The sequence below is a fragment of the Vigna umbellata genome, chromosome 7, assembly GCF_029865625.1.
Source record: "Vigna umbellata cultivar VRB3 chromosome 7, Vumbellata_1.0, whole genome shotgun sequence".
Classification (NCBI taxonomy): domain Eukaryota; kingdom Viridiplantae; phylum Streptophyta; class Magnoliopsida; order Fabales; family Fabaceae; genus Vigna; species Vigna umbellata.
The window spans coordinates 22,970,190-22,984,071 of NC_142171.1; the positions used below are offsets into that span (position 1 = coordinate 22,970,190).

The window sequence follows — 13,882 nt, forward strand, 5'->3', positions numbered from 1 at the left end:
AGTGACACGTAGGCGTGTCACCCTATTACTACTCAATAGATATAGATGGTATAAAATATTAGTATTTTCTGACATCAAATTAGATATATTATTTTTAAATTTAAATTAAATGAATTAAATATTATATATATAATTAGGTTTGGTTGAATTGGCTAACATTTTATTTTGTTTTTAGGCTTAATTACCTACTTAGTCCCCATGTTCGGAGGTAATTTGCTGTTTAGTACCCGGTTTTAAAAATGTAGGCATTTGATACCTATGTTTTGAAATTTGTATCAATTGAATCCTACCCACTTAACGCCGTTATAAATCTAACGTTTTTTCTGACTGTGTATGTGATTTGTGGACGAGCGTCCTCTTCTGCCTCGTTGGACGAGCGTCCTCTTCGCTGGACGATCGTCCTCGTCGCTCGTCCACAAACGCTCGTCCACAAATCACATACACAGTCAGAAAAACGTTAGATTTATAACGGCGTTAAGTGGGTAGGATTCAATTGATACAAATTTCAAAACATAGGTATCAAATGCCTACATTTTTAAAACCGGGTACTAAACAGCAAATTACCTCCGAACATGGGGACTAAGTAGGTAATTAAGCCTTGTTTTTATAATTAAAGACTAAGAAATTTACACTAGCATATCTGTTGAAGTGGAAATGTTTCATTATCTTCTACTGAAAGAAATTTAATATCTCCTAATCCAATAAATGAATAAAGAAATCTAAAGATAGATTTAGGTAAAGAGTCTTTAATCATTCAAATAAGGGAGTTTTTCATTTTTCGAGCCAAACACATTCTCTTTCTTTCTTCGAGAGTTCGATTCCTCACCAGCATTCCCCCTTCGTTCACCAACATTTCACCAGCATTTCACCAGCAGAGGCCCTCTCCATCAGCTAGCGTGACCGTCAGCCACCGTATTGGTGATTGGCTGTGTCGAAATCGCGTGTCCGTGATTGGGTGTGTCGCAATCGCCATCGGAGTTCGTCCATCGTAAAGGTAGGTTCAGCGCTTGGCTTCGCAGTTAAACGGTGAGTTTCCACTTGCTGTGACGTGTGTGTTCTTCTTGCAGGATTGTTGTTCGAGGGTTGGAGGGTTGTTCTTGGAGGGTTCTTGCTGGAGTGTGGTTTGTGCGTGTGAGCGAGCTTGTCTAAATCCTCTTGGTAGAGGTTTTGGATTGTCTTTCTTCCCCTGTCGTTGAGGTAAGTAGGTTTCTAATCGAACCTGAATGTGTTTAGCCCCTTTTGCTAGGTAACAGGGTGCTTTTGATGATTAATATTTGTTCCTGTTAGGTTTTGCTAATGTCATTTTTCCATTAATTTACAAGGTTTTGGGGCTTCGATCAGGGTCTGAGGCGTGTCATTGCTGAAGGGCTGCACTGAAGTGTCCAAGAGTTCATCATTTCCAGGTAGGTGAAGTTCGTGCTCTTGTGTTTGGCTTGCTTTATTTTGGGTTTTAATTGCGTTTAAAATGGGGAAGTTGAAGTTTTGTTAAGATGGAGCTGATTTTGGTCACTGGTTTATGTGTTTGAATGCTTGATATCCATGAGTGAATGCCCATGATTGTGATGCTTATAATTTTTTGGTGTCCTTCGTGGTTTATTTGTGGAATTATGCTAGCTGTTTTGGGCAGATCATAAGTGGTTTTTGATGAGAAATTTTATGAGCATGTGTTGATATTAGTGTAGGATACATGTGTTGAATCTTGTAATAAAAGAGAATAATTGTTAATTAAATTACCTTCCCAATATTCACATCATTCAAACTACTTGATGTTATTATGCTAGATTGACCAGTATTTACAGTGACCCTGCATCCCCTCAAAATAGTTGGAACTTTCATATTTAGTCATATCATAAAAGATACACTTCAGCTTCAACCACAAAAAGAAGTGGAGCAAAATTGACTAAACTTTGGGTTACATAACCACAATAGTTGAGACAAACATTGTGACAGTCATCCTTGCGCTCAAAATCTTCAATTTCCCACAACTGGGAAAGAAAAAAATAGAAGAAAAAGGATGTTTAGCATTATTAAATATATATATATATATATATATATATATATATATATATATATATATATTATAACTGGTATGAGGACAGAACTATATTTAAAGTCACAAGACCTTCAAATTCTGGCGTATAGACTTGCAAGGCATTCTCTTCCTCAAATAACCAGAAACAGCTTTCACAGTGTCAGTAAAGCTTTGGTCTCCTTCCATCTTGCAGTGACTCTGTAAGAATTCACTTAAGGATTTTGCTTTTGATTCCAAAGATTCAAGTTCCTGCTTCTTTTCCAATACTTTTTGCAAGAAACCTAGCAATGAACAATAAAATATTGCCAATTGAAATGCAATGGAACAGCACAACAGGTTGATCCTTTCATGATCAAGTGACACCATCAAGCATTCTACACAATATTGGTTGATCAGAACAGAATTATTTATCATTATTGATTATTGCAAGGTTAATGATGGTTGTATATTTAAAATATCAAAACTTAAGCATAAATTGTTATAATGTTCTTACCATCCATCATTTGTAATAGAAATCGTTTACATTTTGTTACATATAAAGAAGAGGATAACAAGTCTTTGAAACAAGCAAAAAACAAAAGTTACAAATCTTTAAGATTGTATTGGTTTCTCCCATAACCAAAAGGAGGAGAAATGTTTAATATGAAGTTAGTAACCAATGCTAAAAAAAGCTTAAAGAAATCTCTACCTATTTACAATACAGCAGTGAAAGTTAGGTTAGATATTAAAGTTTGACAACTTAAAAAACAGAGGAGATTAATGCAAAGAGACTGGGTGTAGCTTTCAAAAATTGAGAGTGAACCAGTATAAAAGGATTGTGTGATCCTTTCTCTATCATTACTATTCTTTCATGAATATTTTGATATGAAGGCTTGGGAATGTTTGTACCTCAACATCTGAAAAGAAAAGTGATGATATAGAAGTTAGCACATGACAAGGTAGTGGCTAGTGTAGTCCTAATCAAATTTGTTAGAAACGAATTCCTAGCACATCCCTTCCCTAACGATAGTATAAAAATCACAGCACAAGTGCTTGATCTATTCTGAACTTTTCAAAACATCCACATATGACTGATCCTCTTGAAGAGAGTCTCAATCATGAGCAAAATTAGTTCAGAAAAATCTGTTTCAGCAACTTGTTTTTTACCAGAAACATGCCTAAAAATCTGTTTCCATCAAGCTTTTTCACCGTGATTGCTTTCTTTGACTGTGTCTTAGGTGCTTATAATCTTCTAGCTGATTATCTTCAGTTAGCTCTAGTGCATTAGGCCTTCCTAGAGTCCTGGTTGCTGTTATCCTCTTTTTCATTCTCTCAAATCTGATTCGTGGTGCTGTTTTTGGTGCATTTTGCTGCATATTTGACTATAACAAGAGTGATTTGTTGAATCTTACTGTCTTTGTGCATTTCCAACGTTTGAGCAAGTTTAAATTGCCATTTCAAAGTTGTTTGCACTGATCCTTTGGTCATTTTTCAGCCTATATGCAGAATCACCTTTTAAACCATCAAAATTTGATTTAAATGGAAGTGAACCAGTGATTTTTCATTGCAATTTGTTTCTTGGCTGTGTAAGTGGTTGCACAACTTCAAATTGATGACATAAACTTGCTTGAAGCATCACTTGAGCTGTTGAAACACTTCCAAGCCCCCACACACCCATCCCTAAATTACTGTAGGCTAAGCACGCTTAACCATGGAGTTCTTATGGGTTAGGCTACCGAAAAGCAAATGCATTTTGGTGATATGATTAGCCAAATCAATTCCTTTCAGCTATCCTTCAACTGTATAGTCTCATACTTATACAGTCTTTAGATCCCTCTCATTCCGGTGTATGTTCGATTCATCCATGTGTCCCTTCCACTAGAAGTCTGCCAGGAGCCGCTCCTTGTCAGTGCCCCTTGCACTTCGTGCCTCTTGCACCGGCGATCACTCCCCGCCCTCGTCAGTGCCCGGGTGTCACATGCCCATCAACTTCCGCTTGGTTCGTCCTCGAACCACATCGTACTGGGAGAGGCTAGGCTCTGATACCACTTGTGTGCATCCAAATATATAATAACCACAATCATATAACTTACGCGTCCACATTCCAATAAAAGAACAGTCATAGTAGAATAGTAGTTCAGTAGCTGATATTACAATCATCCACAAAAGGACAGAACTTAAAACTTAATCAGTTTAGAGTATTTCAAAATAACACCAACTTAAATTTAGAAATCCTAAAAATATTATACTGCATCATCAGCATCCTCCAACTCTTGCTCCAAGGGAACCTCCTCAACAACATCTGCTCCATCCAAATGGATGATCATCGCAAAGGAAAGCATACACAAGCAGCACACAACAAAGAAGCAAGGGTGACAATTTGGTGACAAAGCTCGATTGGGTAATGGGGTGGATGACAATTGGATGTCGCTAGCATACAATAACATTCTCGACCACCTACACTAATCTAATTTAGTTGGGTTAAACAAAAATAATATAAAAAATAGACAAAAGGTGTAGAAGGATAAATGGCAAAAGATTCATGACATATTTAATGGATTAAGTGGATTATCTTGGAATGGCTCAACTAAGCATTTTTATGTTAAAGATGAGCATGATAATGATAAAGCCATAGAGACTTTGCATGACAATTTCCTTTTTGAAACGAGTAAGTTTTATCTATCCAAGTATTGTTTCTTTTTTGAAGTATTAAATAAATTATGGTCTTTGTGCCTGGTTATATGAAATGGAAAGATTCATGGAAAAGTTCTGCCAGTGTTGAAAATATTTCTTGCCATGGCTCAATTTATGTTGAAGGTTGGCTATACTTATGGAACATATGTTGTTTTTGATTTGCCCATTACCGTTTTGGATCATTAGCTGAGATATTGGGAAATGTCGGCCTTGTTTCTAATTTGTTGCTCTATTGTAAAAACGAATGTGTTTGTACTTTTTTTAAAGGGCATCAATTGATTTGTAAATAAGAGATTTTGAATTTATGTTAACTGCAGGTGTGATAGTGCTTTTGATTAGTTCATTAAGGATATGTGTGTGCGCATGTATGCCATGACCTTTGTTCCTTTTTGAGTGTCTTTTATGGTTGATATAGTAAATGAGAAGTACAATTAATGTTCTCATTACTATTAAAATCATTATCTGATTTCATATTATACCATTTACCCCTCTAATTAAATAAATAAATTTCTCCATCTCTTATTATTCGTCTTTTGTGGCAATTTCATGATAAATGTGTAAAATAATTAAAGATTATATTTTATAATTTTCAAAATATAGTAATGAATATTGTATTGAACTTTTAAAATTATAAATAACAGGGAACAACGTTTTACTAAAAACTGATAGTAAATGGCTGGTGAAATCTCATCCATTTAAACAAAAATTTTCATAAATGAATTCATTAACAGTGCCAGTGAACTTTAATATCTGTAAAATGAATTCAAAACAAAATGAGTATCTCATGATTATGCTAAACTCACTAAAAACTAAAAACACTGGCAATAACAAAGGCTAGAAAAATTTATTCTGGATATTCAAGTTCTCCGTCCATATCCAATTCGACATACCCTTCTTTTTCTTGTCGCCATCTCTTTTTTCATTATTTCAAGGCTTAGACTTATGTCAGAAATCCTTTTCTTCAATATATTTTGTTGCTCCTCTAAATCATTCTTTCGGTTCTCCAGTATGTTGATATTTGCTTCCATTTCTTTTACCTTGAAACTTCTTAACGTGATTTCTCATCTCCAGAGCAGAATCAACAGATGGCTTGTGTGGCATCCCAAATATATAATAACCACAATCATATAACTTTGGCGTCCACATTCCAATAAAGAGAACCGTCAGAGTATAATAGTAGTTCGGTAGCTGATATTACAGTCATCCACAAAAAGACAGAACTTAAAACTTATAAGAGAATGTTGGTTGTCCCAAAAGCTGCATGATTAAATGGTTTCGATCCAAGCATGTGAATAATAATTGCTTGTTGATTGAATTTACAATTTTCATAATCTAAGTAGGTTATGTGTATGAAGTTAACTGCTGAAGCTCATATTTGTGTGGGTGTTTTTTCCTAGCTTTAGTCATGATTCTGTTACATGTGTAACTTCGGCCATAAAGTTTGGATTTAACAACCTTCTGTTTTGTTGGAAAGCCAACATGAAGACATTAAATCATAATGCATGTTTTTTCAACGAATTGGATTTTACTTATAAAAACATAAAATAAATAATTGCCACAAATTTTTAGTTTGCTTAAAGTATATATAAATTTGTCCATGTATGTAGGTATCCTCTTGTAATGAGCAGTGATGCTGCCAAGACATGTTCAAACTCTTAGTGATCTCCTTGAGAGAGTTAAACTTGTTCGATTTTCAAAACTCAGAGGTATACATGGACATTTTTGTCTTTGGTACTCCACTCTGTCGACTTGCAATGAGATGCCAAAAAAGCTCAACAAGTTTGAGCGGAAACCGCTAGTGACAAGTTTTAACGAGCTTAAGCGAGAAGCTAGACTAAAGAAAAAGGAGAGACAAAAGGTGCATGAGACTATATTACAACCTCCTGAAAATGGCATGCTGGTTAAGAATATGATTCCTGTTGCTCATGAAGTTTTTGCTGCCAGATGTGAACTATTATCCTGTGTTTCAAGACTCGTCAACTATATTGCTATTTAAGAATCACGATCGCACGAACACTCACACGAGCACTCACCAGAATGATTACCGAGCTATGGCGGGTTATGCACTCGTGGTGGCCTCTACTGCTTTGCAAAGCCATTGCCAATGGGTTCCACCCTACCACCCTCACGAGGTTAGTCCGTTCCGTGCCCTGGAGCATACTGGAAGCCTCCAAGACTAGGACCTCCTGCTACTCCTCACCACATGGATCAATCCTCTCTACTTGAGAATGAAAGACCATTGGAGCGTCAGGAAAACCCCTAAGACTGAGCTACCATGAAATCATTCTGTACACCCTAAATCACCACCATGTATCCTCTCCTTGAGGATCATGGAATTACATCCACCACCATGTATCCTCTCATGAGGATCATGGAATTACGTCCATGAATCATATTGTTACTCCCGAATCACTACATATCCATTTTATCACAGTAAATCCAACACACCTCATACATTCACATAAATCACTTCACAATATATATTTTCCAAACCTTGCACGTAATTCAATTCAAGAGAAAATGAATTTAAAATCAAACATTTGCAGAATACTATTTGGACGAGCACTGTTCACCGAGCACAGTGGACGAACGTTACTGAACGAACACTACCTTCCAACCACTAGGCCGAACACTATTTGGACGTACGTTCGTTATCAATCAACAGGCCGAACGCTGTTGGACGAACGTTATCAAATCCTACACTATCAGGCCGAACGCTAAACCATCGAACACCAGTACTAAATTCAATACTTGGACGAACGCGCAACGCTTGGAACCTAAGAATACTACTCAAGGCCGAACGCTCAACATTGCTATCAGAACAGGTTTAAACAAGTGACCTATTAAACCTATTTAGTGACCTATTTAAACACCGAACAGCGGAACCCTGCCTAGACTAGGCTCGTTTGCAGTGCGCGGACCAACTTCCGTTCTCGCCGTCGCCACACAGAGCGTAACAGCCACCGTCAAATCTCGCCGTCAGTCAGGTACTTTTCCTTTTCTCTCTCTCTGGTCATCAAAGTTCAAACCCTTTCAATGTTTGCGTTGTCATGTGTAGTGCCTTGCAGTGTCACCACTCACCACCCAATCCCTATTTTCTGTTAAACTCGTAAAAGTTGCTATGCTTTTCTAATTTAATCAATTCAACATTTACAACCAAGAAAAATGGAGTTTACGACAGCTTTGTATAAGCTTCAAACATTGAACATCTTGATAACCAATTACTCCTATACTATATCGTTCTCTCAATCAAACTTATAACCTTTCCTTGCCCTTTGTATCGATCTCACAAAAGCTCTTCTTAAAAATCCTGCACCTTGAACTTGCATACCACTCAACCATAAAATTGATCTATAGCATAACCGAGTCACTAAAATCATTGCTCTGTGTTATTAGTTTATTAAGTGGGAAGGGAACACTGTCCTTCTCATATATAATTGACCCAAATCTTTCTTCTGTAACTATTAAACTAAAAGCCTGCTCATTCTCCTTTAGAAATTTGTTGAAATTCGGGGAGTGCTAGAATAAAATAAAAATAATAACAGTATGCAGATTGAATTTGCTTCGAGAACCACCCCTTTACAATATCTTTCTGTCCGTGGTGTACTTTCCTCTTTTTCTTTGCTTGCAGTAAGATTAAGAGCAAACTTAAACGTTTAAAAGGGTAGGGACACGACCAGATTTATTTTCTTCAAATGCGTTGTTATTTTGTTGTTTGCTGATTTCTAATATTTATTTCTGCAATATTATTTACCTAGTGCCCCACTTATTGGGTAAATGTTTGTTGTTGTCTATATGATATTCATTCAAAGTTCAGATTGCTTGATTTTTTGTAACCTTGTTTTTATCCTAATCTTTACAGAGCAACTGGAGTTTGTTCGGTATGTTTTCAATTGAGCAGTGTTATTAATTCGAACTGCCCTCTCACTCATCTCACTGCATGACCCACAAACTACTTGAGCCAACACAAACTTTTAAATGGCTCAGATTCTGCAAAATCTCACCATTTTGTTTCAATAACTTTAGTAGAAAATATCATTTTTTTTTGGAAGCCAAGAATATAAAGCAAAATAAAACAAAATCCAACTGCTTATGTCTCATCTTTGTCTCCTTTTTGTCTCTGCCATAGATTGACCTGAGGATGGAATACGTCAGCCCAGAAGGACTTCGACTGGATGGTCGCAGACCCATGGAGGTACAGCTATTATTTTTTTCTTGGGCTTTTTTTTTTCCTCCTTTTTTCTTCACTTAATATTCATTCCAAAAAAGGTTCCTTTAGATCTTTCAAGAATACTCATGAAGCGTATGAAATGCGGAGTATTAATAAATAATAATATCCTACATGAATTCTTACATAGTCATGAATTACTGAAGCTTTATGTTAATTAGTATATATAAGATCTGCAGATAGTTCTGCATATGGGTTATACATAGATGAGCCATGCCATGGGTAATGGAAATGTGTAAGGGCACATTTTGAACTGCAAAAAAACATATAAACAGATTAGAAGCAGTCAATAACCTTAGTTCTGATAAACATTAAAACCTATCACTTAAAAGCTACAAATGTTGTAGTTTGCCAAATGATAAAAGTAAGAAAATGGAGGGTTCTAACCCTAAGGATGTCTAACCAACCTTTTTTAGTGAGATATATGAACTTGGTCCTATGACAAAATGAGCTAATTGAAAGCAGCATTTTAAGGTCTGGCCTATGGAATTCAGTCCTATTTAACAGCTGTGATTTGGACATGATTTTGGGATTCGACTATTTAAAATGAGGAGATGCACTTTAGAGGATAAGGTGAAGTTATTACTATGTATTAAAAATTTAGTATTTAAGAGTGTGATAAAATATATGTACATGTATAAGAAACTATGAAGTTATTAAAATCTCAATGACTATTACTGCAGTTTATCCTCTAAAGTGTTATTCCTTCACTGCAGAGGATCTAAATCTATGATTTTATATTTCTTTCTCTACTGATCTTTTGCCTTTAACTTTTTCTCCTCTCTTTATGGTATATTGTAGATGCGACAAATTCGTGCAGAAATTGGTGCTGTATCCAAAGCAGATGGGTAAATGAATTTTAGCTTTTTAGAAAATTAAGTTGTGATATCATTTGAAGCATTTGACCATAAAGTTTTTTTATTTTGAAAACAGTTCTGCCATGTTTGAGATGGGTAATACAAAAGTTATTGCTGCTGTCTATGGCCCTAGAGAGGTACTGTTTAATTATTTACCTTGCTAATGAAAATTTGTCTATGTAAGTTAAGGATTGTTAACTATCCTTTTTCAGTGTTAGTTGGTTTAGACATTTAAAAAACTTTGATGTTGTAGTTGAGCTTTAGATGATTTGTTGTTTTTCTTTAGTAAGTTCTCTGCATTTCAGGTGCAAAATAGAAGCCAAATAACCAACCATGCTCTGGTAGTTTTTTTTTTTCTAAGTTATGTTGTCTGTATTTATATGAATTGTAACAAAAACTTAATTGTTGCTTATGTGCAATGTATGTCTATAGGTTCGGTGTGAGTACAGCATGGCTAATTTTAGCACTGGAGATCGCATGAGGAAATCAAAGGGTGAAAGGTTTTGCTCATTTACTTGCTTTTGTTTAACTTCCTATTCTTTTTGACCTTTCACTTATTTTTTATATATTCTTAGTTTTATACCTATCAAAATGGTATTGGAGCATAGACTACTAGGATGATAGTGAATGTTGCATTAGTAGAATCTATCTTAAGAGTGCCTTGTAATTTGTAAATTGGACTTTTTGATCTTTTTACTGAGGTAAGAATTTAATAGCAATGGTGGTAATGCATGTTTAGACTTTTAGAGTATAAATTTTGATTATTAATTAGTAATATATATATTATTAATTAGTAATATATATATATATATATATATATATATATATTGCATTTGTTCATGTGATACAGTATAATTTTTTTTTTAATCTTGCATTCATAATTTTCTATGTAACAACTATCTTGCTATCCACTAACGTATTGTAGTGTTTTTGGGGCTGGCTGCTCCATGCCTGTGATATAGCTGACTACAGGCTCAGCAATGGGTTATGTATCATAAAACAATGAAAAGCTTAACCCCATGCACCCTTTTACTGCCTTTTCTCATTTTTAATCTTTTTTGCAAGCTTTGACTTTTTTGAGTAATCTTTGGCCAAAACTCACTGAATAGTTTTGAATGGCTTAACCATCAATGTTTGCAGATATAAATGTTATCCTGTTTTGCTTTTCCTTCATAGTTTTAATATGGTTCTCATTGTAAGGTTCTCTTACAGAAGGATAATAGGATCACTTCTTATTTTTTACTACGTGATTTGAAGTTCTCATTCTACAGGAGATCAACTGAAATTTCCCTGGTTATTCGGCAAACCATGGAAGCATCTATATTGACACATCTATTGCCTCGATCTGAGGTTTTATTACACATTAAGAACTTATTTTGTCATGTGCTTTGCTTTCCCCTAGTCCTCCCTAATGTTTTACTTATTAAATTTGCAGATAGATATATATGTCCAAGTTCTCCAAGCAGATGGAGGTAACTAAGACTTGATAATGGGATCTTGTGATTCTCTTCTGTCATTGCCATTTTATTTTCTCTCTTTACTCATTTAATATGTACATTAATTTTGGGTGATGTTGACATGTCTTTTACAGGAACTAGATCTGCTTGTATAAATGCTGCAACTTTGGCCCTTGCCGATGCTGGGATCCCTATGCGTGATCTTGTAACATCCTGCAGTGCCGGATACCTTAACAGCACAAGTCTGCTTGGTATATATCTGTTTTTACTCTAAATTTGAACTGGCTAAATACAAGTGTGGTATGTCTGTTTTGTTTCTGTCTACTTCTGATGCACGGGCTGCCCTAATTATTAAAGGTTTCTGAATGTGTACAGATTTGAACTATGTAGAAGACAGTGCTGGAGGTCCTGATGTAACCCTAGGAATTCTGCCAAAGTTGGATAAAGTAACACTGCTTCAGGTTAATTCATGTCTTGTTATTTTCTCTGTATCTATTGTGTAGTCAACCAGGTAAATTAGTTCAACAGAAAGGAAAACTTTTTATTGCTCTCTCAGTCATTGATACTCACGTAGTAAAGAGTCTGGTGGTGTTGAAGCTTTAATTCCTCTTCCTTCAAAAACTGTTCTTGTTATTAGAGATTTTGGAGAGAACAGTAGAGTTTTAACCCTTGATTACTCGAGGGAATAGGTGCATGTTCGGAAATCCCCAAAAGAAGCTTATCTAAGCTCGCCTCAGATTTAACAACTTAATAGTTTGCTGTACACATGAATCTTTTTTCAAATATCAGTTGTTTTTTAATCAACAGATACTTCTTACGAAGGTTCCTGATAGAGTGATTTGCTGTTGTACCCTTTGATGGAGTTATGTCATGACAAATCTTCTTTTTAGTCTGAGTTAATGTTTGATCAAGTGTAACTTAATTTTCACTAGTATCATACTTGGTAACTCTTTATTTGGAATTCCAGTTCAGCATCTTTTACTTTTTTAGTTGCAGATCTTTTGTTGATACTTTAAATTTTGACTGAAGAAATATAGTTGATATATTCTTTCCGCCACCTTATTATAGGATGAAATTCATGTATGGTCCACAAAACAGAGAGGGAGGGTAACTTCATTTGGTGGGGCTGGCATAGATTTTTTCCAATGACACTTTATTGCTCCCATTCTTAGATTGATATTATGGAGTTAAATTTGTTTCGAACACGTGCCACTATGTAAAGGCTGGTTGAGATTGTGAACCTTCAAAGTTTTAATCAGAAATTTACTACTATCATTATTATGAAAAGCATGCAATGCTTTTCTTTTCTCATCCAGCTTATTTCATTCGTTCACTCCCTGCCATATTCCGTAGTTTAGAATGGAAAAGCTCCTAGTCTAATTTTATTTGCACTAATTTCTGTTGTTACTGTCTATAGATGGATTCTAAACTACCAATTGACATTTTGGAAAATGTTATGCAACTGGCAATCGAAGGCTGCAAAGCAATAGCAAACTACATTCGAGAAGTAAGAACCTGCTGACACTTTTGTGATTATACTAAGAGGAGTCCAAACAAGTTTTACATTAATTTCACTGCTTAAATCCTGTTTCTTTGTTGGCTGGCAGATTTTGCTGGAGAACACAAAGCAACTGGAGTATCGACGAGGTGTATAGTTTTTATAGCAGAAATGATGCTATGATTATTATTACCTGTGGTCACGGTTTTCCAGATTTGTAGGTCCGTTCTTTCAGCATTTGTGCTTTTTTTTGGTTATGGAGGAGAATTCTCTTGTATTTACGTGGAACAATTTTGTTTTTAGCATACGGTGCTGAATAAAACGGAAAATTGTTGTAGAATTCGTTTCTCATTTCTGTCACCTTATCACTATGAATAAAAGGTAGCAAAATTATGATTTATTTTGGGACCACTTTCTGAATTTCCACCAATCCCCCAAAATAAGACGTGTAGAATGGAACTAATGATCTGACACTTCAACGAATGAAGAATTAATGATTGAAGTTAGAATCAAAATAATCAGTGGGTTGGTTGAGTGTGTGTACATGGTGATTGCATCCTCAGAAAAAGCAATGACATCAGTATTGACAATTTAATTGCTAACTAATTTCAATGGTTAGTTTCCTAAATTTCCTTTTTGGGTACGATACAGTTTGATAAAGACAGCTTTGGTGTTAAATGTTTGTATTGTGTGAGAACCTGATTTAATTAGCACACAAATCCATTCTCTGATCATCATTTATTGCACCGTGCCACGTCAAAACCCACTCACTTCCACTCTGCATGCGCCTGCCAAGTGTCAAGGCTGGAACCTTTGGAAATTTGTAGTGGAAGACAAGTGGCATCCGTGAATTGGATACACGTCCTACGTGAGAAGGGAATTGATTTTCTGAAAAACCTTCTCCCCATTCACGCATACACCTTTCTTCTTCCTCTGAACCAAACGTTTCAAATTCTCCAACTTCTCTCTAAACCATTTTCATCTTCTCTCTAAGATAACTCACCGTCATTCTCTCCAATCTCATTTCAGACACCGTAGAAACATTCTCTGCACTGTGAGCATCATTCTGAACCGAACAAAACTGAGAACTGAACTGGTAAGTTCTCGTCTCTGCACCTTCATCTATTTAGTTCATGC

General features: G+C 35.6%; 1 protein-coding gene and 1 long non-coding RNA gene across 2 annotated transcripts; both read left to right on the forward strand.

Moving 5' to 3' along the window:
* Nucleotides 1–769: 769 nt before the first annotated feature.
* Nucleotides 770–6,631, forward strand: LOC148195473 (uncharacterized). The gene is made up of 4 exons (XR_015780675.1): nt 770–994; nt 1,068–1,197; nt 1,323–1,403; nt 6,313–6,631. It is a non-coding gene; the product is annotated as an uncharacterized LOC148195473 (long non-coding RNA).
* A 1,940-nt stretch (nt 6,632–8,571) lies between these two features.
* On the forward strand, nt 8,572–12,902 carry LOC124825847 (exosome complex component RRP41 homolog). The gene is made up of 12 exons (XM_088095217.1): nt 8,572–8,586; nt 8,835–8,900; nt 9,735–9,781; nt 9,867–9,927; nt 10,096–10,131; nt 10,223–10,290; nt 11,062–11,140; nt 11,226–11,262; nt 11,382–11,498; nt 11,623–11,708; nt 12,665–12,754; nt 12,855–12,902. The coding sequence occupies exons 2-12, from the start codon at nt 8,847–8,849 to the stop codon at nt 12,900–12,902; spliced, it is 723 nt and encodes a 240-aa protein (XP_087951343.1). The 5' UTR covers nt 8,572–8,586; nt 8,835–8,846.
* The last annotated feature ends 980 nt before the right edge of the window (nt 12,903–13,882 follow it).